At 45.9% G+C, this 23,707-nt stretch overlaps 1 protein-coding gene across 1 annotated transcript in view; it reads right to left on the minus strand.

Annotated features, from left to right (window-relative positions):
- Positions 1 to 23,707, minus strand: part of eefsec (eukaryotic elongation factor, selenocysteine-tRNA-specific) — a 383,917-nt gene that overhangs the window by 333,185 nt on the left and 27,025 nt on the right. Inside the window, exon 2 of the mRNA XM_038812145.1 lies at positions 17,829 to 18,036. Within this exon, the coding sequence (XP_038668073.1) occupies positions 17,829 to 18,036 (208 nt within the window). The remainder of the gene's footprint in view (positions 1 to 17,828; positions 18,037 to 23,707) is intronic.

Here is a 23,707-nt window from a genome sequence, read left to right on the forward strand (position 1 = left end):
TGTGACCCTTAAATATATTGACATTTGCCTCGAAGAAACAAAATCACCCCCTGTAACTTCTCTCCTCCATATAATCCTTTTTGGTTTGTCCTTGTAATCTATGCTTAATCCCAATTATTACTTCAGTAACCCTTTATTGAACCCTTTCCTATGCCTGGACATCTTTCTTGTTACAATACCACCTCGTGAGAGTTCACCTCTGTAAGATCCAGGCAAGCGACCATGAGGAAGCGACGACAGATGGGAACAAAAAGGTTTTATACGAGTTACTCAGTGCACACTCTACTCCCCTAAGGATCTCCCACATCCCGACCCACACTCATCCAGGGTATTTATATCCCAGGGCAGTCTGGGTTAAGGGTGTAGCCCTGCCCCTTCATCTGGGGAGGTCATACATCAGGTGAGGCCGTGGGAACCTCATGGTCTTGATTAATAAGGAGATCAGGGGTTATATGCAGAAGGCAGGAGAATGGGGATGAGAAAAATATCAGCCACGGTTGAATGACGGAGTAGACCGAGTGGCCTAATTCTGCTTCTATGTCTTACGGTCTTATGGTCCAGACCCCGTGGCCTCCAGTGGGGTTATATCGCCCTCCAAGCCACTGTCCTGACGTGGAAATATATCGCCATCCCTTCACCATCGCAGGGCCAGAATTCTTCAACTCCCTCCCTAACTGCACCGTGTGTGTACCTACTCCACATGGACTGCAGCAGTTCAAGGCACCAGCTCACCACCATCTTCTCAAGGGCCTAGTTAGCAATGCCCACAGTCCGTAAAAAATGCTTCTGTCAGTAATTCCCATCTTTAGGTTCAGCGGACTCGATTGCTCCAGCAAATGGAGCACCTATGTTCATGCGGGTTAATGCTCACTGTCCTGTGTCTTTTTTACAATGGAATAAACAAGGAACATAATTTCCCTCAAGATCCAAACTGGGTATTCCTGTTTTTCATACTTGGAAAAGGAGTTGAGATTCATAAAAAGTAAATAAGATGTTTAATGAATGAACCTGACTTCCGGTGGCAGCATGAATAGTAGGTCGTGCATTAGGGAGCTCCCACCAGCGGACTTGTTTTTTGGCCCTTTTTATCCAGTTCTCAGAGCTTTTTGGTCCTTAATCTCTTCCAAGAAGAAAACAGAGGGGTCCTAGTGTGGAAATATGTCAAAAAAGACAACTAAGAAGTCTGTGGGTGGAAATTCCTCAACCAACTTGGAGGCTTCACGTTGAGCCTCAGCAGGGAGGGTGGCAGCCGCGGCGAATCCAGCAGTTGCAGCCGCCCCCATCATGGCAGATATGCTAATGGTGGCGCTGACTACAAAGTTTGAAAATCAGTTTGAAAAACATTATGAGAAGCTATGGTGAGTAAGTCGATTGAGGCGGCCCTGGGTCCTGTCCCTGGAAAGTTGGAAGGGACTTTGGAAGCTGTAAAGGAGCATGTCGAGGAGTTGAAAGGGGTGGAGGCTTTGGCGAGGCACAACAACCGAATCACCTCTCAGTGGTGACGGAGTAGAATAAGAATCTGAGGCAGAAAGTGAATGACCTGGACAATCGGTTGAGGAGACAAAATCTTTGGTTCGTGGGGTTGCCAAATAGTGTGGAGGCCCGAATTTGGCAGATGTTTGGTAAGATGGTTGCGGTGGCGGGTGTATTGGCATCCCCTTCTGAGTTGGAGAGGGCCCATCGAACACTCTGGCAGAAGCCTTGGGCGAATGAGCCACCACAAAGTGACAGCCAGATTTCACAGCTTCCAGAAGGAGCGGGTCCTGAAGTGGGCCAAGGAGGATCGTGACCTGAGATGGGAAGGTCGCCATGTTAGAGTATATCAGGATGTTGGTGCGGAGCTGGCGAAGAAGCCAGTGTTCTTTCACAAGGCCAAAGAGGCTTTATTCAAGAGTGGAGTGAGGTTTGGAGTGGTGCATCCGGCGAGGCTGCGTGTTACCTTTGGGTCAATCTTATTGCGGAGGAGGCAGAAGGTTTTGTTACAGAGCATGGACTGTGGTAGAGTTGAACGGGCTCAAGGTGTTTTAATTGTTCACGGGAAGGGGTTTGGGGCATTTTGCATGGATTTGATGTTATTTCTTTGTTTACTTGGTTGGGAGGGGCTTGTTTTGCATAAGTTATATGGTGGGGATGGGATGCCATTTGTTTTGTGGGATATTGTTTCAGGCAGGATTTCTCTTTCCTCGGAAATTGTTCCTGGTGGGATCGTACCTTTGGTACGAGTGTTGAATTTTGTTGTATTTTTGTAGGGTAGAGATATTTCTTTCTCTTTTTCGGCCGGGGGTTTTGCCTTTTCGCTTGGCCAGCTCTACCTTTAGATATCTGGGACCGGGTGGCCCATGATTGGGCCCAGTTGCATAAACTGAACTTAGCAAGCCTGGTGGACAAGGTTAAGTCCAATCTGCAAAAGTGGGTTAACCTTCCTCTATCCCTGGCAGGCATAGTCCAGTCTATCAAAATGAACATTCTTCCAAGGTGTTTTTGTTTTGTTTTTCTATCTTCCTCCCCAAATCTTTTTTTGGGAGGGCCAATAGGTTGATTTTGTCATTTTTTTTGTGGGGGGGGCAAGAATCCAAGCGTTCGTAGGGTAGTTCTTCAACGAGATAGGCAATCGGGGGGGGGGGCGCCTAGCATTGCCGATTTTGCTTTATTATTATTGGGCGGCCAATGCTGAGAAGGTGCTGGGGTGGTGCAGTCACCCAGGTTCAGTATGGGGATAGATAGAGGCAAGGTGGTGTAGGGGTCCAGTCTAGGGAAGTTGATGACGGCCTCACTTCTGTTGTCACCGGCTCGGTACTACTCAAACCTGGTGGTCGTGTCCACTTTAAGGATAAGGAGACTTCGGGCTGCATTTTAAGCTTGGAGCCGTGTCGAAGCTGGCCCTATCTCTGCTGATTATTTTTTTTTTCCTTTTATTTTTTATTTTATTTTAATAAATTTAGTGTACCCAATTCATTTTTTCCAATTAAGGGGCAATTTAGCGTGGCCAATCCACCTACCCTGCACATCTTTGGGTTGTGGGGGCGAAACCCACGCAGACACGGGGAGAATGTGCAAACTCCACACGGACAGTGACCCAGAGCTGGGATCGAACCTGGGACCTCGGTGCCGTGAGGCAACAGGGCTGATCATTTATTTGAACTGTCAAGATTGGACGCTACTTTCAGGGTGTGGGAAGGGAAAGGGCTGGACAGATTCGGGGATTTAGTAATAGAGGGATGGTTTGCCAGCTTGGAGCAGTTGTCGACGATGTTTGGGGGTGGAGGGGTTCACCCTGAGCAGGGTGAACTCCACATCTTCTTGTGAGTGACTTGGTCTAATCCAGCTGAATGTGGTGCACAGGGCACACCTGACCAAAAGTAGGTCGAGTGTTATTTTCCGGAGGTAGAACGCAGGTGCTATCGGTGTCCCGGGGGGCCGGTCAATCACACACATATGTAATAATGATAATCTTTATTATTGTCACAAGTGGACTTACATTAACACTGCAATCAAGCTACTGTGAAAATTCCTCAAGTCGCCACATTCCGGCGCCTGTTCGGGTACACAGAGGGAGAATTCAGAATGTCCAAATTACCTAACAGCACGTCTTTTGGGACTTGTGGGAGGAAACCGGAGCCCCCGGAGGAAACTCACGCAGACACAGGGAGAACGTGCAGACTCCGCGCAGACAGTAACCCAAGCCAGGAATCGAACCTGGGACCTTGGCGCTGTGAAGAAACAGTGCTAACCACTGTGCCACCCGTGTTCTGGTCTTGTCCCAAACTGGTACGCTTTTGGGTCTCCGTCTTCAACACCATGTCGGCGATTCTGGATATCAATCTGGAGTCTTGACCTCTGGTGGCCATTTTCTGGGTGTCAGACTGGCTGGGGCTGCAGACGGGATGGTCTTGCCTTTGCTTCGCCGATTGCCCGGAGGAGAGTTCTGTTGGCACAGAGGTCTTTCTCTCCGCCCAGCGCCTCGGTATGGTTGGTGACCTAATGACTTTTTTGAGATGCAAGAATTCCAAGTCCACCATTAGGGGGTTGGTTGAAGGGTTCTACCAGAGGTGGCAGCCCTTCATTATCTATCTAAGGAATTAATCATTGTCAGTTGCTGGGGGGAGTGTTGGGTTCAGTTTATTTTTCCGGTTGTCTTTTCTTTTTTATCTTGGTAGATGGGTTGGGTATAATTTTCGGGGTTTGTCTATCATCTGCTGTGGTAATATGGGTTTTGTTGTAAAATTTATTTTTTAAATGAACCTAAAGACCAACAGTTGTGATGAGATTCATTTAGGTCATGCAACTTACCGTCACATAATGGACACAACTCTACCCTGTAGCTGTGGATCATCTTATTGATCATTTCTTTGTTCCAAACTTCTGGTTGCCTCTACTATCTGATTACATTGCAGCAGCAGGTTATGAAAGCCCTGATTGCATTTGTGAATTTGATGTGATTTATTGTCACGTGTACCGAAGTACAGTGAAAAGTATAATTGGCAGAGTACATTGACAAATGGTACATCGACAAACAGTGATTGGTTACAGTGTGGAACAAGGGGCCAAACAAAGCAAATACATGAGCAAGAGCAGCATAGGGCGTCATGAATAGCGTTCTTCCAGGGAACAGATCAGTCCGAGGGGGAGTCGTTGAGGAGTCTAGCAGATCTGTGGAAGAAGCTGTTCCAATGTCTGGATGTCCGGGTCTTCAGACTTCTGTACCTTCTGCCTGAAGGAAGGGTCTGAAAGGCAACGCCTGATGGGAGGAGTCTCCGATAATGCTGTCTGCCTTCCTGAGGCAGCGGGAGGTGTAGACAGAATCAATGTGGGGGTGGCAAGCTTGTGTGATGCGTTAGGCTGAGTTCACCACACTCTGCAGTTTGGGTTTATCTGAGTTCTGTCTCTCACTGCTCACAGCTAGAAGATGATTAAAGACTTCCTAATACTGGGACTAACAAGTGATTATTTTTTTTGCAAACAAATCATTAAGCACACGTGGGCTGGCCAGAACCTTTGCAGATTCAGAAATACTTTCCGAGATGAGAGATCAAAAATACATACTGGGTTGTTGGAACCCTAATACAGAGAAGCAGTGGAATGAAGGTTGGAACAGTACCGACCAGCTCCCCAGTCTCAGCCACACTACTCTGGCGAAGACACTGTGATGCTCTGTGTATAGGGAAGGATAATTTGGGGGTGACCTTGCTTGCTTTGCGGCAGCTCGTCAGCTACTGTGGTGTGGGGCACAAGAGAACTGGCTATTTAAAGAAAAAGGGACTTAAGTGAAAAATAAATGCCACGTTTTATTTTGACAGACGAAAGACCCAGGCACTTTCCTAAAATTGTATAATTACATCTTTATTTCCGCAAGTATGACCTGGAAATTACACTGTGTAATACCGCTGTGTGAATGCTTCACCTGTTGGTGTGAAATTCCTTTCACCGCTGTTTTAGAGGAAGGTATCAGAGGGACCAAGGCCTCTCATACGCTGCATTAGTACAGCTTAACTTCAAGTCTTGCATTTTTTTAAATGAAGGCAACGCTGGAAGTTTATTCCCGGTTTCAACTCTGAATATTGAATCATAAGAGCTAAATGATTTGTGTTCAGTACATTTGGATTAAACAGTAGCCAACAAATGCGTATATTTTTTAAACTTTCTTTTGATTTTTAAATTAAGGATTGATTAGTGAGTAGCTCATATTTATGATCTCGGGCTCTGGTGGAGTTGTAAACTGTGCTTTCTGGAGGTTTCGCCACATGATCTGCCCCCACACTCCAGCCATTAGTCAGCCGACACACCAGCCAAACAGTCACTTAGCCCATTTTCAATATTTTTATATCGGGTAAAGAGAAGTGTTCAAAGCAAATGACACCAAAAAAACATTTTTAATGTCTCAAATGATTTTTCTCCAAGATTTCACACAGCAGTGTTCTAGAGATTGGTCTTAGACCATAAGGACCATAAGACATAGGAGCAGAATTAGGCCACTCGACCCCTTGAGTCTGCTGCGCCATTCAATCATGGCTGATATTTTTCTCTTAGACCATAAGACCATAAGGAACAAAAGACATAGGAGCAGAATTAGGCCACTCAGCCCCTTGAGTCTGCTGCGCCATTCAATCATGGCTGATATTTTTCTCTTAGACCATAAGACCATAAGGAACAAAAGACATAGGAGCAGAATTAGGCCACTCAGCCCCTTGAGTCTGCTGCGAAATTCTATCATGGCTGATATTTTTATCATCCCCATTCACCTGCCTTCTCCCCATAACCCCTGATCCACTGTATTAATCAAGAACCTATCTATCGCTGTCTTAAAGACGCTCAGTGATTTGACCTCCACAACTATCTGCGGCAAAGAGTTCCACAGATTCACCACCCTCTGGCTGAATTCCTCCTCATCTCTGTTTTAAAGAATCGTCCCTTCAGTCTGAGAATGTGTCCTCTGCTTCTAGTTTTTCAAACAAGTTGGAACATCCTCTCCACGTCCACTTTATCCAGGCCTCGCAGTATCCTGTAAGTTTCAATAAGATCCCCCCCTCATCGTTCTAAACTCCACCGAGTACAGACCCAGAGTCCTCAACCATTCCTCATACGACAAGCTCTTCATTCCAGGCATCATTCTCACGAACGTCCTCTGGGCCCTCACAAAGGCCAGCACAGCCTTCCTTAGATACAGGGCCCAAAACTGCTCACAATACTCCAAATGGGGTCTCACCATTCCTGGACACTCCAGCCAATCCTGGAGGGTTGGCAACCCCAAATCTTGGTCTCCCTCACGGGTGGCAACGTTTACCCTGTCAAACCCTTTCACCGATATCCTGCCAGGTCCAGAGATCAAAAACCCAGCCCATGTCCACGTTAAAGCACTTAAAGAGGTCACATAGAGCAATAAAAACGTGATAGAAAAATCGTTAAGTTCTTCCCGAAAATTGTACTGCTGTAGAATAGCTTGCCCAATAATGCTTTTTACTCTCCCCCAATTGCAACACCATGCATCCTCTGGCCTCTCAAAGACAGATTGCCAGTTCAGTAGTAAATTACGCTGAATTGAAGACTTGGCAAGCTCACTTCACGTTGGATCTGGACAGGTATCCCAGAGGTAAAAAGCCAGTAACTCACCAATGAGCCACAAATTCAATGAAAAAAAAAGGCTTGCATTTATATAGTGCCTTTCCCAACCACAGGACGTCTCGACACACTCACAGTCAATGAAGTACATAAGTCACTGGGAGACAAGGTGAGCAGAAAAAGATTTCCCTGTCTCTTCAGGATTTAGACAGGCTGTTCACAGAAACAATCAGGTTAATTTAGAAAGCCTGTTTAGTCTAACCAGTCACTGCAAAAGAGAAAAGGACAGGGTTAAATACTTCAGTTAGATGAATGGTTTGTAAAAAGAGCCATTTTTACACTTGAGCTGGATAAATTGTTCAGAGAAAGAGCCACTTTATATTTAAAAGAGGCACACTGCTCATTAATGTATCTTTTATACACCATTTGTAACCATTCACTGGTCAAACCATGCATAATCTTCACAATTTATCAAATCAATAAAATATTAAACGGAGCTGATCATTTTCTCCTTGTTGCAAAATGGCACCTAATTGTTGTGTTACATAAAAGACAATAGAGTTGTTTTCCTTCCTTCCGCCCCCCCCACCCACAAAAAAAAACTGCTTGGAAAAGGGGACATTTGCAGTTTAAATGGGTTAACTTGCAATTTAAACAAGATGTATTCTGCAAATAACATTATATCCCTATTGCTAAATACATTTCCATTCCAAACCTATTCAAATGTAACAGGCTATTTGGAGTTCAACTCTTGCCCACAGGCAGGGTATACCAAAATGTAAATTAATAAATTAGATAACTACATCTGCACAGGCAAAGAAAAACTCAGCTGAACCCTAAAGGGGCAATTATAACAACAAATTTTGAACTCTGCACATTTGGTCACGCAAATTCAGTAGGACCATGGCAATATCTCGAGAACAATACAACAATTCATCTTTTATATTCTTACAGAAAATATTTTCAGAACATCTTTGAATCTCCGCGTGTACCTTCAGCAGCCTTCAAGCCCTGGAGGTGTTTAATTTTAATTTGTTTCAGAAACCGGGAAGGCAAAAGCAAAAGGGCTTTATTTTCCAGAATCTAGACTTAACAGAGAAGAGAGTCTCATTTACCCAGAGACATATTAATAAACACTACTCTTGATAGTTTTATGGGTATGGTTTCAAATGCAAACTCCACGCTCTGAAAGAATGCTCCTACTTTTGTGACGAGGAGTTGTTTTTCCAAAACTGAGAAGCTGGGGGTGAAAAACCAAGGCTCTTCGTAACTTATGATCTGTTCAGGGGGCATGAAGAATCTGGAGGAACCGCAGTTACTGTCCTTAGAACCGCGAAGATTAAGGGGAATCCCAAGGGAGGTGTTGCAAATTATGGGGATAGAGCAAGTAGGGAGAAACTATTTCCTCTGGTAATAATAATAATCGCTTGTCACAAGTAGGCTTCAATGGGCTGGTTTAGCTCACTGGGCTAAATCACTGGCTTTGAAAGCAGACCAAGCAGGCCAGCAGCACGGTTCGATTCCCGTACCAGCCTCCCCAAACAGGCGCTGGAATGTGGCGACTAGGGGCTTTTCACAGTAACTTCATTGAAGCCTACTCGTGACAATAAGCAATTTTTTTTTTCAATGAAGTTACTGTGAAAAGCCCCTAGTCGCCACTCGGGGAGGCCGGTACGGGAATGGAGGTGAGTGGAGGGTAACCAAAAAGCCACTGAAATTTCTTCACACACACACACTGGTTAAGATCTGAACCACATTACTTAATAGAGCGGCGGTATCAGATTCCACATCATCAATGAGAAATGTACTCAAAAAGGACCGACTTGCAAGATTCTGGGAGAAAATCTATGGAGAATTAGGTCGCTCTTTGAAGAGCCGGTATAGGTACAAGAGGCCAAATGCCCTCCTCCTCTGCGATATGATTCTCTCCTGTAAGATTAGAATAGGTATGAAGATGAGATAAATGTTTCTCTGATAAATTATTCATCTGCTCCCCTTGAAAAAACTATTACTGATTCAGCTTCCACTCTTTCAGATGGTGCATGGTATAAAAAAAAAAATTCTGATCTTTCTCTTCTGTGCAGAAACTAGGCTCAGACACCAGGGGTCTGTAATTCTTTTATTGCAAATGACCATTTTTCAGCATAATTAATAGCCCATTAGTGGAAAGGTGACACATGGAAACATAGAAAGTAGAAGCAGGAGGCCATTCGGCCCTCCAAGCCTGCTCCGCCATTCATTATGATCATGACTGATCATCCAACTCAGCAACTGTTCCCACTTTTACCCCATATCCTTTGAGCCCTATAGACCCAAGAGCTGTATCTAACTCCTTCTTGAAAACATACCATGTTTTGGCTTTCTGTGGTAGCGAATGTCACAGGCTCACCACTCTCTGGGTGAAGAAAGTTCTCAACTCAGTCCTAAACGGTTTACCTCACATCCTTAGACTATGACCCCTGGTTCTGGACAATCCCACTATCCTGCCTCAATCTACCCTGTCCAGTCCTGTTAGAATTTTATAGGCTTCTATGCAATCCTCCCTCATTCTTCAAACTCCAGTGAATACAATCCTAATCGACTCAATCTCTCCTCATATGTCAGTTCCACCATCCCAGGAATCAGACTGGTAAACCTTCCCTGCACTCCCTCTATAGCAAGAACATCCTTCCTCAGCGAAGAAGACAAAACTGCACAACATTCCAGGTGTGGCCTCACCAAGACCCTGTATAATTGCAGCCAGACATCCCTGCTCCTGTACTCAAATCCTCTGCTATGAAGGCCAACATACCATTTGCCTTCTTTGCTACTTGCTGTGACTGAATGCTTACTTTCAGTGTTCTTTGCAAAGACAACCAGGTCTCATTGCATGTTTCCATCTCTCAATCTGTAGCAAATCAGATAATAAGCTGCCCTACTATTTTGCCGCCAGAGTGGATGACCGCATATTTATCCACATTATACTGCATCTGCCATGCATTTGCTCACTCACTCAGTTTGTCCAAATCACACTGAAGCATCTCTGCATCCTCCTCACAGCTCACCCTCCCACTCAGCTTGGTGGCATTTGCAAATTTGTTGACATTTCATTTAGCTCCCTAATTTAAATCATTTATATATATATATTATACATGTATATATAGTGGCAGCACGGTAGCATTGTGGACAGCACAATTGCTTCACAGATCCAGGGTCCCAGGTTTGATTCCCGGCTTGGGTCACTGTCTGTGCGGAGTCTGCACATCCTCCCCGTGTGTGCGTGCGTTTCCTCTGGGTGCTCCGGTTTCCTCCCACAGTCCAAAGATGTGCAGGTTAGGTGGATTGGTCATGATAAATTGCCCTTAGTGACCAAAATTGCCCTTAGTGTTGGGTGGGGTTACTGGGTTATGGGGATAGGGTGGAGATGTTGACCTTGGGTCAATTCCCAAGAGCCGGTGCAGACTCGATGGGCCGAATGGCCTCCTTCTGCACTGTAAATTCTATGAGAATGTATGATATAGTGAATAGCTGGGGCTCGAGCTCTGATCCCTGCAGTACCCACTATTCACTTCGGATTGTGCAGTATCAAAAAAATGGATTTCATTAGCAGTTCATTAATTATGGAAAAACGGCCATTCCTTATGTTTCCAGGCGGAGAAATTTTGCGTTGTATCAAAAATTGTACCAGGCTTCAGTGTGATTGGTCAAAGCGAATTAAATAACTAAAATGGTATGGACGGCACAGTGAAGCATTGATTAGCACTGTTGCCTCACGGCGCCGAGGACCCGGTTTCAATCCTGGCCTCCAGGTCACTGCCCGTGTGGAGTTTGCACATTCCCCCCATATCTGTGTGGGTCTCACCCCCACAACCCGAAGACGTGCTGGGTCGGTGGACTGGCCACACTAAATTGCCCCTTAAATGGAAAAAAAGAATTGGGTACTTTAAATTTATGGAAAAAAAAGAAAAGAAATAACTAAAATGGGCCAGCAAAATTTTGGAATTGTGAATGTTTGTCCCATTCAAATAATGTGCGGGGAATCCTAGAACAATTCAACATTGCATTTTGATTACTTACGGTTATTATAATCATTTAAAATAGGATGCCCAAAGTTTTGTTTTCGCAAGCCATCAAAGCTGTTCACCATGAAAACTTGGGAACTGTGTGCGACCTTCTCATTACTACGTAGATATCTCAGAATGCAGACACTGGCAGATCTTGTAATAAGATTTATCCATCAATGAGGCAACTACAATAAGAACATACTTTAGGGGAAGTATGGCAAGTGTGTCAGCAAGAAAGGAACAAAAAGACATGTTAATCAGGTGAGATGGAGTGCAGTGGAGCATAAACACTGAGCATCAAGCCTGGTGGGTTTAAATGGCCTGTTCTTATGCTGCAAACGCTATGCAAGAAAAATTATTTCTAAACCTCTGGGTCCACACAGGAGAAAGCAGCAAATATGGATCAGAGATTGGCTGCTAGCATTTACACATACCCTTTTTCAAGAAATTAAAATTGTGTAGTGCGTGCATCACAGCTGAATGGGTAACTACCTAGCCCGGTGAGGTTATGAGGCAGATCGCATATGTCATGGTAGGTGCTCGGTTCAATCCCAATGAATTCGCAAATCTTAGCTGCAGCAGCTCTTGTGATAACAGAACTGAACCTCAGTACACCCAGACAGCCACTTCTTGTCTCTATCCTGTTTCAGTACAGCTACGCGGAATCTGCACAGAAATGTGAAAAATTGCCGTTATGTCCTGTAAACAAGGAACAGGTCAAATACAGCCAATTACCGTCCCATCAGTCTACTCCCCATCATCAGCAAAGTGATGGAAGGGGTGATCAACAGCTTCATCAAGCTGCACTTACTCAGCAGTGGCCTACTCATGGATGCTCAGTTTGGGTTCTGACAGGGTCACTCAATTCCTGACCTCATTATAACCTTGGTTCAAAAATGGACAAAAGAGCAAATGCCAGAGTGAGGGGAGTGTGACTTCCCTTGACATCAAGGCAGCATTTGACTGAGTGTGGTATCAAGGAGCCCTTGCAAAACTGAAGTCCATTAGAATCAGGGGGAAATCTCTCCGCTGATTGGAGTCATAACTGGCACAAAGGAAGATGATTGTGGTGGTTGGAGGTCAATCATCTCAGCTGCAGGACGTCACTGCAGGAGTTCCTCAGGGCAGTGTCCTCGGCCCAACCGTCTTCAGCTGCTTCTTCAATGACCTTCCCTCCATCATATGGTCAGAAATGGGGATGTTTGCTGATGACTGCACAATGTTCAGCACCATTTGCAACTCCTCAGATACTGAAACAGTCCATGTCCAAATGCATCAAGAACTGAACAATATCCAGAATTGGGCTGACAAGTGGCAAGTAACATTTGCACCACACAAGTGTCAAACAATGACCATCTCCAACAAAAGAGGATCTAGCTATCACCCTTGACATTCAATGGCATTACCATTGCTGAATCTCCTATTACCAACATTCTAAGGATTACTATTGACCAAAAACTGAACTGGACCAGCCATATTAATACCGTGGCTACCAGGACAGGTCATAGGCTAGAAACCTCGGTCGTTCTCACTGGAACGACTACGGTTGAGGGCTGACCTGATAGAAGTCTATAAAGTTATGAGGGACATCGACAGAGTGGACAGTCAGAAGCTTTTTCCCAGGGTGGAAGAGTTAATTACTAGGGCACAATGGCCCATAATCCTTCCCATACTCTCTAACGGATCCGAAACATACAGCAAGAGGTCATCGGCATAGAGCGACGATGCTCCCTCTGTCCCCTCATTATCCCCTGCCACTCTGCTGACCCCCTGAGAGCCATCGCTAATGGCTCAATGGCCAGCGCAAACAGCAGTGGCGACAGCGGGCACCCCTGCCTAGAACCCCTGTGTAAGTCAAAACTTCGTGAGCGCATATTATTCATCCTCACCCTCGCTCTTGGCGCCACATACAGCAACCGCACCCATGCCACAAATCTCGGCCCAAACCCAAACCTTCCCAAAACTTTGAACAAGTACCGCCACTCTACCCGATCAAATGCTTTCTCCGTGTCCATGGACACTATCACCTCCGGTAGCAGAGCTCTCGAAGGATTCATCACCACATTCAACAGCCGTCTTATATTACTCAGGAGCTGCCTGCCCTCCACGAAGCCTGTTTGATCTTCTGCAACCACCCCCGGGACACAATCCTCCATCCTCCCCGCCAACAACTTAACCAATACTTTCACATCCATGTTCAATAGTGATATGGGTCTATACAACCCACATTCCACCAGATCCTTCCTTTTTTGGGATTAGTGTGATTACTGCCTGCTTCATCGTCTCCGGCAACTCCCCCAGTGCTTCATTAAACGCCCCCAACAGATGGGATGCCAGGTCCGACGCAAATTCCTTATAAAATTCTGCCAGGTACCCATCCGGCCCAGGGGCCTTCCCCGACTTCAGACCCCTGATACTATCCAGCACCTCCCTCAGCCCCAGGGGCTCCTCCAACACCTGCCTCTTTGCTTCCTCCACCTGGGGAAATTCCAGCTCGTCCGAAAACCACCCCATGTCCCCCTCCTCTCCTCCTGGGTCTGCCTCATAAAGTCCCTGGTAATACTCTCTAAATGCCTCATTTATCTTCCCTGGCTCTGACACCACATCCCCAGCCCGGATCTTCAATATTTCCCTGGACGCAGCCTGCCTCTGCAGCTGGTGAACCAGCATGCGGCTCGCCTTCTCCCCATACTCGTATTGCACCCCTCTTGCCCTACGCAGTTGCCCTACCGCCCTCCCCGTTGTCAGCCTGTCAAATTGCCCTTGAAACTTTTTCCTCCTCGCCAATCCCTCCACAGTGGACACCCTCAAATATTCCCTGTCCACCTCCACTATCTCGCTCACTAGACTGTCATGTTCCGCCCTCCTTTCCTTACTCGCACGAACCGTAAATGAGATAATTTCTCCCAGGACCACTGCCTTCAGTGCTTCCCAAAAAATGCCCGCCGACACCTCCCCATTCTGATTGAACGCCACATAATACCTAATCACCCCCCGCACCTTATCACAACAACCTCCATTCGCCAACAACCCCCGAGTCAAACCTCCACCCCGGCCTCTGCTCTCGTCCCGTACTGAACTGAATATCCAGCCAGTGGGGTGCATGGTCCGAGATAACTATCCCCACATACTCTGCCCCCTCCACCCCAACCAAAATCTCCCCACTCACTACAAAGTAATCAACCCTCTAATACACCTTATAGACGTGTGAAAAGAAGGAATACTCCCTTCCCCTGGGTTCTGAAAGCACCATGGATCCACCATACCCATCCTCTCCATAAACCCCCCCCAGCTCCCTTGCCATTCGTACCCTACCCATCGACCTGGGGCTCGATCTATCCACCCTCGGCTCCAGGACACAGTTAAAATCTCCTCCCATGATCAACTGGCACGTGGCCAAATCCGGGATTGCTGCCAGCAACCCCCTCATAAAACCCACATCATCCCAATTTGTGGCATACACATTTACCAACACTACCGGTGCCCCTTCCAATACCCCAGTCACAATCACATATCTCCCACCCGGATCACTCACCTCCTTCGCACTCACAAATCCCATTTTTTTGCTCATTAAAATCACCACAGCCCTCGATTTCAAATTAAACCCCGAGTGAAAAACCTGCCCAACCCACCCCTTCCTTAACCTAACCTGGTCCTTCACACGGAGGTGTGTCTCCTGCAAAAAGACAACCCCGGCTTTCAAGCTCCTGAGGTGCGCGAACACACGCGACCTTTTAACCGGCCCATTCAGTCCCCGGACGTTCCACGTTACGAACCTTACCGGAGGATTGCGCCTCCAATCCCCTCTACCGTCCGTCATATTTCCCACTTAACTCCTGCCCCTTTAATTCCACTCTGTACCTAGCCCATCGCAGATGGCCCCTTTCTTCGCCCTTGACCATGTCATCTCTCACCCCCTGCTGCGTCGCAGAAACTCTTCCCCCCCCCCCACTTTTCCCCTTCCCCTTCTTCACCCCACTTCCCCTTCCCCCCGGTGTAGCCACCTGGGGTGACCACTGCCCAAACACAAAATGGAAGATTGCAAGGAATGCAGGGAAAATGGACAGGTTGTAAAAAGCAAGCAGCTTGCAGAGTGCTTGTATATTTGGACTGCTGCAGAAACCAGTTTTGGCTGTTGCCAGACTGATCCAGACAACGCTATGAAAAGAAACAGTTAGCATATTAATGAGGCGATACCGGGCGATCCCCAGGCACAAAAGAAACAAGTTAACACTAATCGATACATTCAATGGAAGGCCAGACCTTTCGGCGCCAAAGAAGCCCAAAACAATAAGTCCCAAGAACCGCCCCAGTGATCGAGATACTGCCCCGTTATTGGGGAATTCAAATCAATCGATTGGGAAGAGACCCAATCGATTGCGAGAGTATAGAGGGTCCGCCCAGGTGGGCGCAAGACCCTGAGAGGAGTATAAAACAGAGACCCCGACCCCAGCTCACTCTCTCTGCCAGCCTCTCCTTGACCAGCTAGCCCTCCCAGCAGAACGCCGTTGCAGCAGAAGAACCCCTGTGGAGGAGGGGTCTGGACAGCAGCCGCCAGCAAGTAAGTGTCACACGCACACTACGGGAATAGACACTCCTGACCCCTTTAGACCATAACTACTGGAAGCCTGCGGACCCAGGACAAAGCTAGAAGCCGTTGTTCCCTGATCTGGCAGTCCCCTTGTCCAGATAGGTATTTGGCCTATTAGTGGTAGAATTAGCCTAGTCTTATAGTTTATATGCATGATTAGTAGGTTACTGTAATATAATAAACGTGTCTTGTTTGAACTTACTAATTGGTGTATGGTTTTATTGCTTTGAACTTGACCTTGAAACTTGTGGCGGTATCTTAACGACTCCAAAGTTAAGTAACGAAACAAATTGAGTGTTAAGCACACTCACCCAGAACGAGCAACACCGGCCACCCCTTTGGCCTTCTCCCCCATCACCTCACTTCCGTTCACTAGCATAATCTGCTAGCACGGCTGCCCCTGCCCAAAGGCACATCCTAATGACCAACCCCCTCCCTCTCCCCCTCACTCCTCAGACCAAAGAAGAAGGCCTCCTGCTGGCCTTCCCCACCCCCACCCAAACAAGGACTTCCCCTGAACTCCAGGTAGCCTTCTCCAAAAGCAAAAGGGGCAATTTATCATGGCCAATCCACCGAACCAGCATTTCTTTGGACTGTGGGAGGAAACCATGCAAGCGGAGGAAACCCACGCAGACACGGGGAGAAAGCACAAACTCCAAACAGACAGTCATCCGAAGTTGGAATCGAACCCGTATCCCTGAATCTGTGAGCCCCTCAAGATCCTGCCCCCGTCACCTCTCACCACAGGCTTGTCTGTGTCGGGGGTGGGGGGGGGGGGGTGTTGGTTTCCTATAGGTAGATGCCTGGTGGGTGACATCTATTGATGTGGGTGTGCTGTTGCGCATGACTAGCCCAGCAACATAACCCCTACTCTACCATATCCTGGAGGCTTCTGCCGCACTATAGCAAGAGTCGGTATCTTCATCAGTGTGCATCATCTACAAGATGCACTGACAGCAACTCATCAAGGCTTCTTCAACAGCAACTTCTTTTTTCTGTAATTTCCGTATTTGCTAATTTCCCATCAAATTATTTTTGTTGCTAAACTAATGATTTTCTTCCCTTTTGTTTTTACACCACCGCCACTACATTGAAGACATTGAGGGTAACCCAGGAGTGTGCTGGATTTGGGGCAAATACACAATGGTGGGGAATACAATGAATGAAGATTCATAAACCCCTTCACAAATCATAGTCCAAATAAGCAAAAGTTTGCAGACTTTAGAGGGGTCGAATGGATATCTCATGGGTGATCTTGAAGATTATCACATTTTGGGGGGGGGGGGGTCCAGAAAATGGACAATACATCTTAAAATTAGAAAACCAGAATTCCCAAGGTGCCGTCAATATATAGGAACAGGGATCAAAACAGAAAGAAGACAAGAGAAGCAGATTAAATTCATTGACTGTTTTTTGGAACAGGAATTGGCTATTCATCGTCTTGAATTGGTTTGCCATTCAATTAACTCATGGCTGTTCTTTACCTTGGATTGGATTTGTTTATTGTCACGTGTACCGAGGTACAGTGAAAAAAAATTTCTGCGAGCAGCTCAACAGGTCATTAAGTACATGAAATGAAAAGAAAATACATAATAGGGCAACACAAGGTACACAATGTAACTACATAAACACCGGCATTGGGTGGAGCATACAGTGGTGTAGTGTTAATCAGGTCAGCCTCAGGTTACCTTTGAAGTGTTGGGCAGTGTAGACTTGTGAAGCTAACATATGCCACCAACACGGAAGAAGGTTCAACTCTATTTTATTAACTACTTATAAAATAATAGACATACGAGAACTGTGGGTTTAAACAATGCTAGTTTAACTAGAGGCCTGTGCCTGTCCGAACCAGTTGAATCTCTCAGCACGTGGTGTGAGTCTGTGCTGCGCTGGATGAGCTCTTGTGCTTCTGAGAGGCAGCATCCAGACTGAGCGGGAAAAGTGATGCCCTCTGTCTTTATAGTGCGTGTGTTCTAACTGGTGATTGGCTGCGGTGTTTGTGCATGTTGATTGGTCCCTGTGTGTGTCCATCAGTGTGTGTTTGCACCGTGATATACTGATGTATATTATGACAACCTTAACCAGACAGATCCAGCACAAGTGCTGCAGGTGGGGCAAGTCCCCCGAGGTGGGATTACCTTGTATTCTCCAGTGTCTTCTGCATTTTCTTCATCATTTTGTCTATCGCCACTTGCTTCTTTGCCTCTGGTAGGAGGTCGATCTTGTTCAGGATCACCACCATCCGGGGACAGGTAATTTCACCAATCACCAGACATTCCGCAGACTGTGTCTGCATGCCCTTTGTCACATCAACAACCAGCATCATCAGATCAATGATCTGGGAACCTGCAGGATAGTGCAACAAACATTTCATTCTGGGATTCATTGAAGCAATTATTGGCAAGTAAAAGAAAATAAGTTACAGATTAGCATTTGTACTTTCCACTCAAAAACGTATGCATTCATTTGTAAGTGAACCAGCACAAAATAACCTTCTTGATCCCAACAATAAATCATAGTTTGCATATTTTTACATAATGCGTCCACTTTTAAGGTGCAAATTTATTTCATCAGGATATGCCTCTTGAAGTAGCAGAGGTGATTTGAACCTAATTCACCAGATGGGAAACCCGCAGGAACAGCTGGACTTAAATGGAGAGGGGATTTGAGCTGGATGCAAAACAAGAGTTCCACCAATCTTGTTCGTTCCCCAACAGGTTGGAGGTTAAAATTGTCTGGTGTATGAAGGAAGGTGAAGAGATTTTAATTTAACCTCCACAATCTGCAAGTTAAAGATCAATAACAAAGAAAGACTTGCTTTTCGATATCACTTTTCAAATCCACAGGACATCTTTCCAGCCAATGGAGTACTTTTGAAGTATCGTCTTTGCTGCAATGTAGGAAACTCAGCAGCCAATTTGTCAACAGCGAGATTAATAATAATAATCATCGCTTATTGTCACAAGGAGGCTTCAATGAGGTTACTGTGAAAAGCCCCTAGTCGCCACATTCCGGCGCCTGTTCGGGGAGGCCGGTACGGGAATTGAACCGTGCTGCTGGCCTGCCTTGGTCTGCTTTCAAAGCCAGCGATTTAGCCCAGTGTGCTAAACAGCCCCTGTGAAGACATTGCCTGTTGCTGTGTGGGGCATCTCAGGTACTTGGCTCCCACATCACCTTGGCTGTAATTCATACACGTTTCTTAATTGGAAACCTCAATGAGTCCATTTGACTGCATTGGATACCACAGCAGGGTCTGATCCTGGTCCTCGCTTGATACTCAGACAAATGTAAACGGTCACGATAGGATCCCTGCCTGAAATTCCTCTTTGCCAACCCACAAAGCTCAGACTGAATTGAGCCTTGTTGGCAGCATTCAGTTGCTCAGTGCATCAACTTGCTGAACACTCAGGTGGACATCGAATACCCCACGGCACTGTTTTTGAATGCCCACGGCGGAGTGCTGGCCAATATTTATCCCTCAATCAACATCACAAAAACAGATTATCCGGTCATGCTGTTTGTGGAATTAGGGGCTGCTTTAGCACTGTGGCCTACTTGTGAAAATAAGCGATTTTCATTTTCAAGAGCAGCGGGGTGTGCGCGTGTTTGTGCAGGGGGGTGGAATTGATGCTAGAAAAGCAGCGAATATGCTTTTTTAATTTTTCCAATTAAGGGGCAATTTAGCATGGCCAATCCACCTACCCTGCTCATCTTTGGGTTGTGGGGGGTGAGACGCCCGCAGACACGGGGAGAATGTGCAAACTCCACACGGACAGTGACCCAGGGCCGGGATGGAACCCAGGTCCTCAGGGACGCGAGGCAACAGTGCTAGCCACTGTGCCACCCATAAGCAGTGAATGTGTTACGGTGTGATGAAATGGGGCTTTTGCTGGCCATAAATCCTGGCCCAGACCTGTTGGGCCGAATGGCCTGTTTCTGTGCTCTGTAAAGTTCTATGTAACTATAAACACAAAGAGCAGGGAAGCATGACAGCAATGAAAGTTGGTCCAGTTCCATGTCATGCCACAAAGCTGTGGATGCCGAATCCTGCCCCTTGAACTCCTGATCTTGAACTAAAAACCTGCAGCCAACAACAAATAAGAAAGCTGCATCTTCAAACGCTGACATTGCATCAAGAATAATTTTACAGAACACAGCCAAACAGAATCAAAGAAGCTGCAAAAACTGAAAGAAGGTTCAGAGAAAAACATGTCAGGAATTGATCCTACAGGACTAATTAATACATGTCGAGTTGTTTGGAAGAGCACCAGCTGTTTCCTGTTGTGTATCAAATCATGTTGATAAGTGCAGGAAGGGTTAAATTTAACTGCACATAAATCATTGCTGTTTTTAGAAGCAGGGCCGTTGGAACCAGTTCACAACTGAATACACCCGGCAATATTTTTCCAAGTGCTTCCTCGCTATTTTGCATTCATCATAAACCAGTTTGGGTGAAACAGACTCGAAGCATGGTAGCACAAGTTGATAGCACAGTTGCTTCACAGCTCCACGGTCCCACGTTCCATTCCCGGCTGGATCACTGTCTGTGCAGAGTCTGCATATCCTCCCCATGTCTGCGTGGGTTTCCTCCGGGTGCTCTGGTTTCCTCCCACAGTCCAAAGACGTGCAGGTTAGGTGGATTGGCCATGATAAATTGCCCTTAGTGACCAAAAAAAGGTTAGATGGGGTTATTGGGTTGCGGGGATAGGGTGGAAGTAGGGGCTTGAGTGGGTCGGTGCAGACTCAATGGGTCGAATGGCCTCCTTCTACGTTGTATGTTCTATGTTAAATCTATGTTAAGGTGATTTGATTATCAGCCAACACAGTGTGCACTATAGCAAGTAGGCCCAAGATGCCCCCTAAAATAGTGATAAATTTATCGGCCACTTTTACCGAAAGATGAGAACAAGAGCAACTTGCATTTAGACACACCTTTACCCCAGTAAAATGTCTCCAATTGTTTCAGATTTAGATTTGTCACGTGTACCGAGGTACAGTGAAAAGTGTTGTTCTGCATGTCGTCCAGGCAGATTGCTCCATACGCAAAAACATAGGACATACTATAAATACATGATGTAGATACATAGACTCAGGTGAACCATACGGAATGTAGTGCTACAACTGTAGAGAAGATGCGTGGAGAGATCAGTCCAGTCCACAAGAGGATCATTCAGGAGTCTGTTAACAGCGAGGAAGAAGCTTTTTTTGAATCTGTTGGTGCGTGTTCTCAGACTTTTGTACCTTCTACCCAATGGAAGAGGTTGGAAGAGAAAATTCACCAGATAGGAGGGTTCTTTGATTATGCTGCCTGCTTTCCCAAGACAGCGGGAGGTGTAGACAGAGTCAATGGGTGGGAGGCAGGTTTGTGTGATCGACTGGGCTGTGTTCACGACTCTCTGTAGTTTCTTAACGTCTTAGGCCGAGCAGCTGCCATACCAGGCTGTGATGCAGCCAGATAGGATGCTTTCTATGGTGCATCTGTAAAAATTGGTAAGAGTCAGTGTGGACATGCCGAATTTCCTTCGTTTCCTGAGAAAGTATAGGTGCTGTTGTGCTTTCTTGGTTGCAGCGTCGAGGTGGGTGGACCAGGACAGATTGTTGGTGATAAAAGTTCACATGAGAGTCATTAAAGAAAATTTGACACAAAGCCACGTAGGAGGTATTGGGGCAAATGACCAAGGGCTTGGTGAAAGGTCGACTTTAAGAAGTGATTTAAAGGAGGAGAATGACGTGGAGAGGTGTTGGGAAGGAATTCTAGAGCTTCGGGCCTGACCAGCTGAAAATACAGTTGCCAGTGGTGGAGTGATTGCAATCGAGTTATAACAAATATCAGAATTAGGGATATGCAACCCTCTAATTGTTGGGCTGGAGTTGGTTCACAGATTGGGAGGGGCAAGGCCGTTCAGGAATTTGAACAAATGGGATGAGAATTTTAAAAACTGAGGTATACGCCGAACAGGAGAATCAGAAGTTCAGCAAGCACAGGAGTGACAGTGTGAGTTAGAATATGGAAGTGCAAATCTTTTGAAAATAAATTCACAAGATCTGTGTGGAAAAAGATTATGATGGTTTTATTTGATAACCAATCTCGTGCAGCAGTCGGGTACTACAATCAGATTCAATGCCCAAAACATTAGGAACATGTTTCGTCTCAACACCCGTGGAGAATGGGAAAGACAATAGAGAGCAGAAGATGTCACTGAAACAATGTCCAGCACCTCACAAACCTGCGACCTCCAGCACCTTGAGGAACAAGGATAGCAAGTGCTTGGCTGAAATTTCCCCACCAAGTCACACATTCCACCCCAACTTGGACATGCATCAGTTGTTACTAGTTAACCGCTTGGTTAAAATCCTGGAACATCCTAACTAGCAGCACTGAGGGAGCATGTTCACATGGACTACACTGTTCAGGGCGATAGTTCATCACCACCTTCTCAAGGGCAAGCACGGTTGGCTGATAAATGTTGGCCTTGCCAGCAATGTCTGGACTCCACGAATGAAAAAGGCAGCTCACGACCCCCTTCTCAAGGGGCAAGTAGGGATGGGTAATAAATGCTGCCATAGCCAGTGACATCCACATCTCATAAATGAATTTTAAAAAGTCAAGAATATGGCGGAGTGGAAAATTTGTTTTACATATTGCTGAGTAAAGAGTCATGCTGCTGAAGTTTTTCATCTTGTACTCCTCAGGGCAGAGGCAAAAAAAATCCAAATTTCAAAGGAAGCAACAATTTATACTGCTTGAGAAAAGGGTGTTGATTGGTTGGCAAGTTGACTCTGATTGGTTGAGACATTGCCATGGAGAGTACAACAGAGAACTATTGCCCTCATGTTTTTAATTCCAAAAAGATACACTGCTGAGACATGTTCTGTCTGCCTATAGGGGATAGGTCCCTGTCTATGAACATATGTAGCCTCAGGCAAGCATAAATGAGCCACATTGCAAGCCCAACTGTTAATCTTGAATTGGTTGGTAGTGCAATTCTTAGCACACTCAGGATTGTTCAGCTAGTGCTGTCCAATCGCAGAATCATATATAACATTAGACATTATGTTTTGGGTTTATTAAGCTCGGGCTGCTTGAGTATGGTCAGGACACTGCCCATTGCAAACAGGAACGCGCTGCTTGATGTGATCCGCCACCAGTCATAGGTATGTATATAATCTTTATTAGTGTCACAAGTAAGTTTACATTAACTGCAATGAAGTTACAGTGAAAATCCCCGAGATGGCCTAAATATCTGCATCATTTTGACAAAATGTATTAACTTCCATTTTAAATGCTAAAAATCCAAGTAATAACCTACACAATAATGACACACGTTATTTTTGTGTGCGTTCCATACATTCTAGCCAGTCCCTGGTACCTCTCCCAAGTGGCAATTCTGACTCGACCAGACAGTGACAATATGTGAGCTTTGACTGTTAGCAAGCCATGTGGCTATAGGGAGGGGGCAACACCAGACAATCGAGCACTAAACTGTCCCCACCTGCCATTCAAGCTTCAAGACACAGTCCTAGGAGAAAAAGTGTAAAAAGCTGCACTGAGTTTCTCCTGAATAACTAAGCCTGGGGGCCATGGGGCGGATAATTAATCCAGCAATGAAAAGTATAAACGGTTACTGCAGTGAGCACTATGCTGTGGAAATGTTTATTGATTGTCATTGTTTACTGCTCATTTGCGGAGGAGGAGATGGAATCGAAAAACCAAAAGAAAATAATTCCCAACAAAAAAAATCACAAGTTATATCACGAACCTTTATATATTTATGACTGCTTATGTTTTAAAACATTATTTTTGCGTGTGGTTTGAAGGCTCCAGCAGGGCAAGAGATGCACAATCCCATCTCACCCTGTGAGAATGCCGACATGTGCTGGGGAACCATTCCACAAGGCGTTGGAAGTTCTCCAGTATTTTGCCCATGTACCCAACCTTCACATGTCTGGCCGCGCACACTTACAGCAGCGATTCTGGGCAGCCAAACAAAGTGGGAAGCTCCACTGATTTTCTTTA

Source organism: Scyliorhinus canicula, chromosome 11, assembly GCF_902713615.1.
Source record: "Scyliorhinus canicula chromosome 11, sScyCan1.1, whole genome shotgun sequence".
Classification (NCBI taxonomy): domain Eukaryota; kingdom Metazoa; phylum Chordata; class Chondrichthyes; order Carcharhiniformes; family Scyliorhinidae; genus Scyliorhinus; species Scyliorhinus canicula.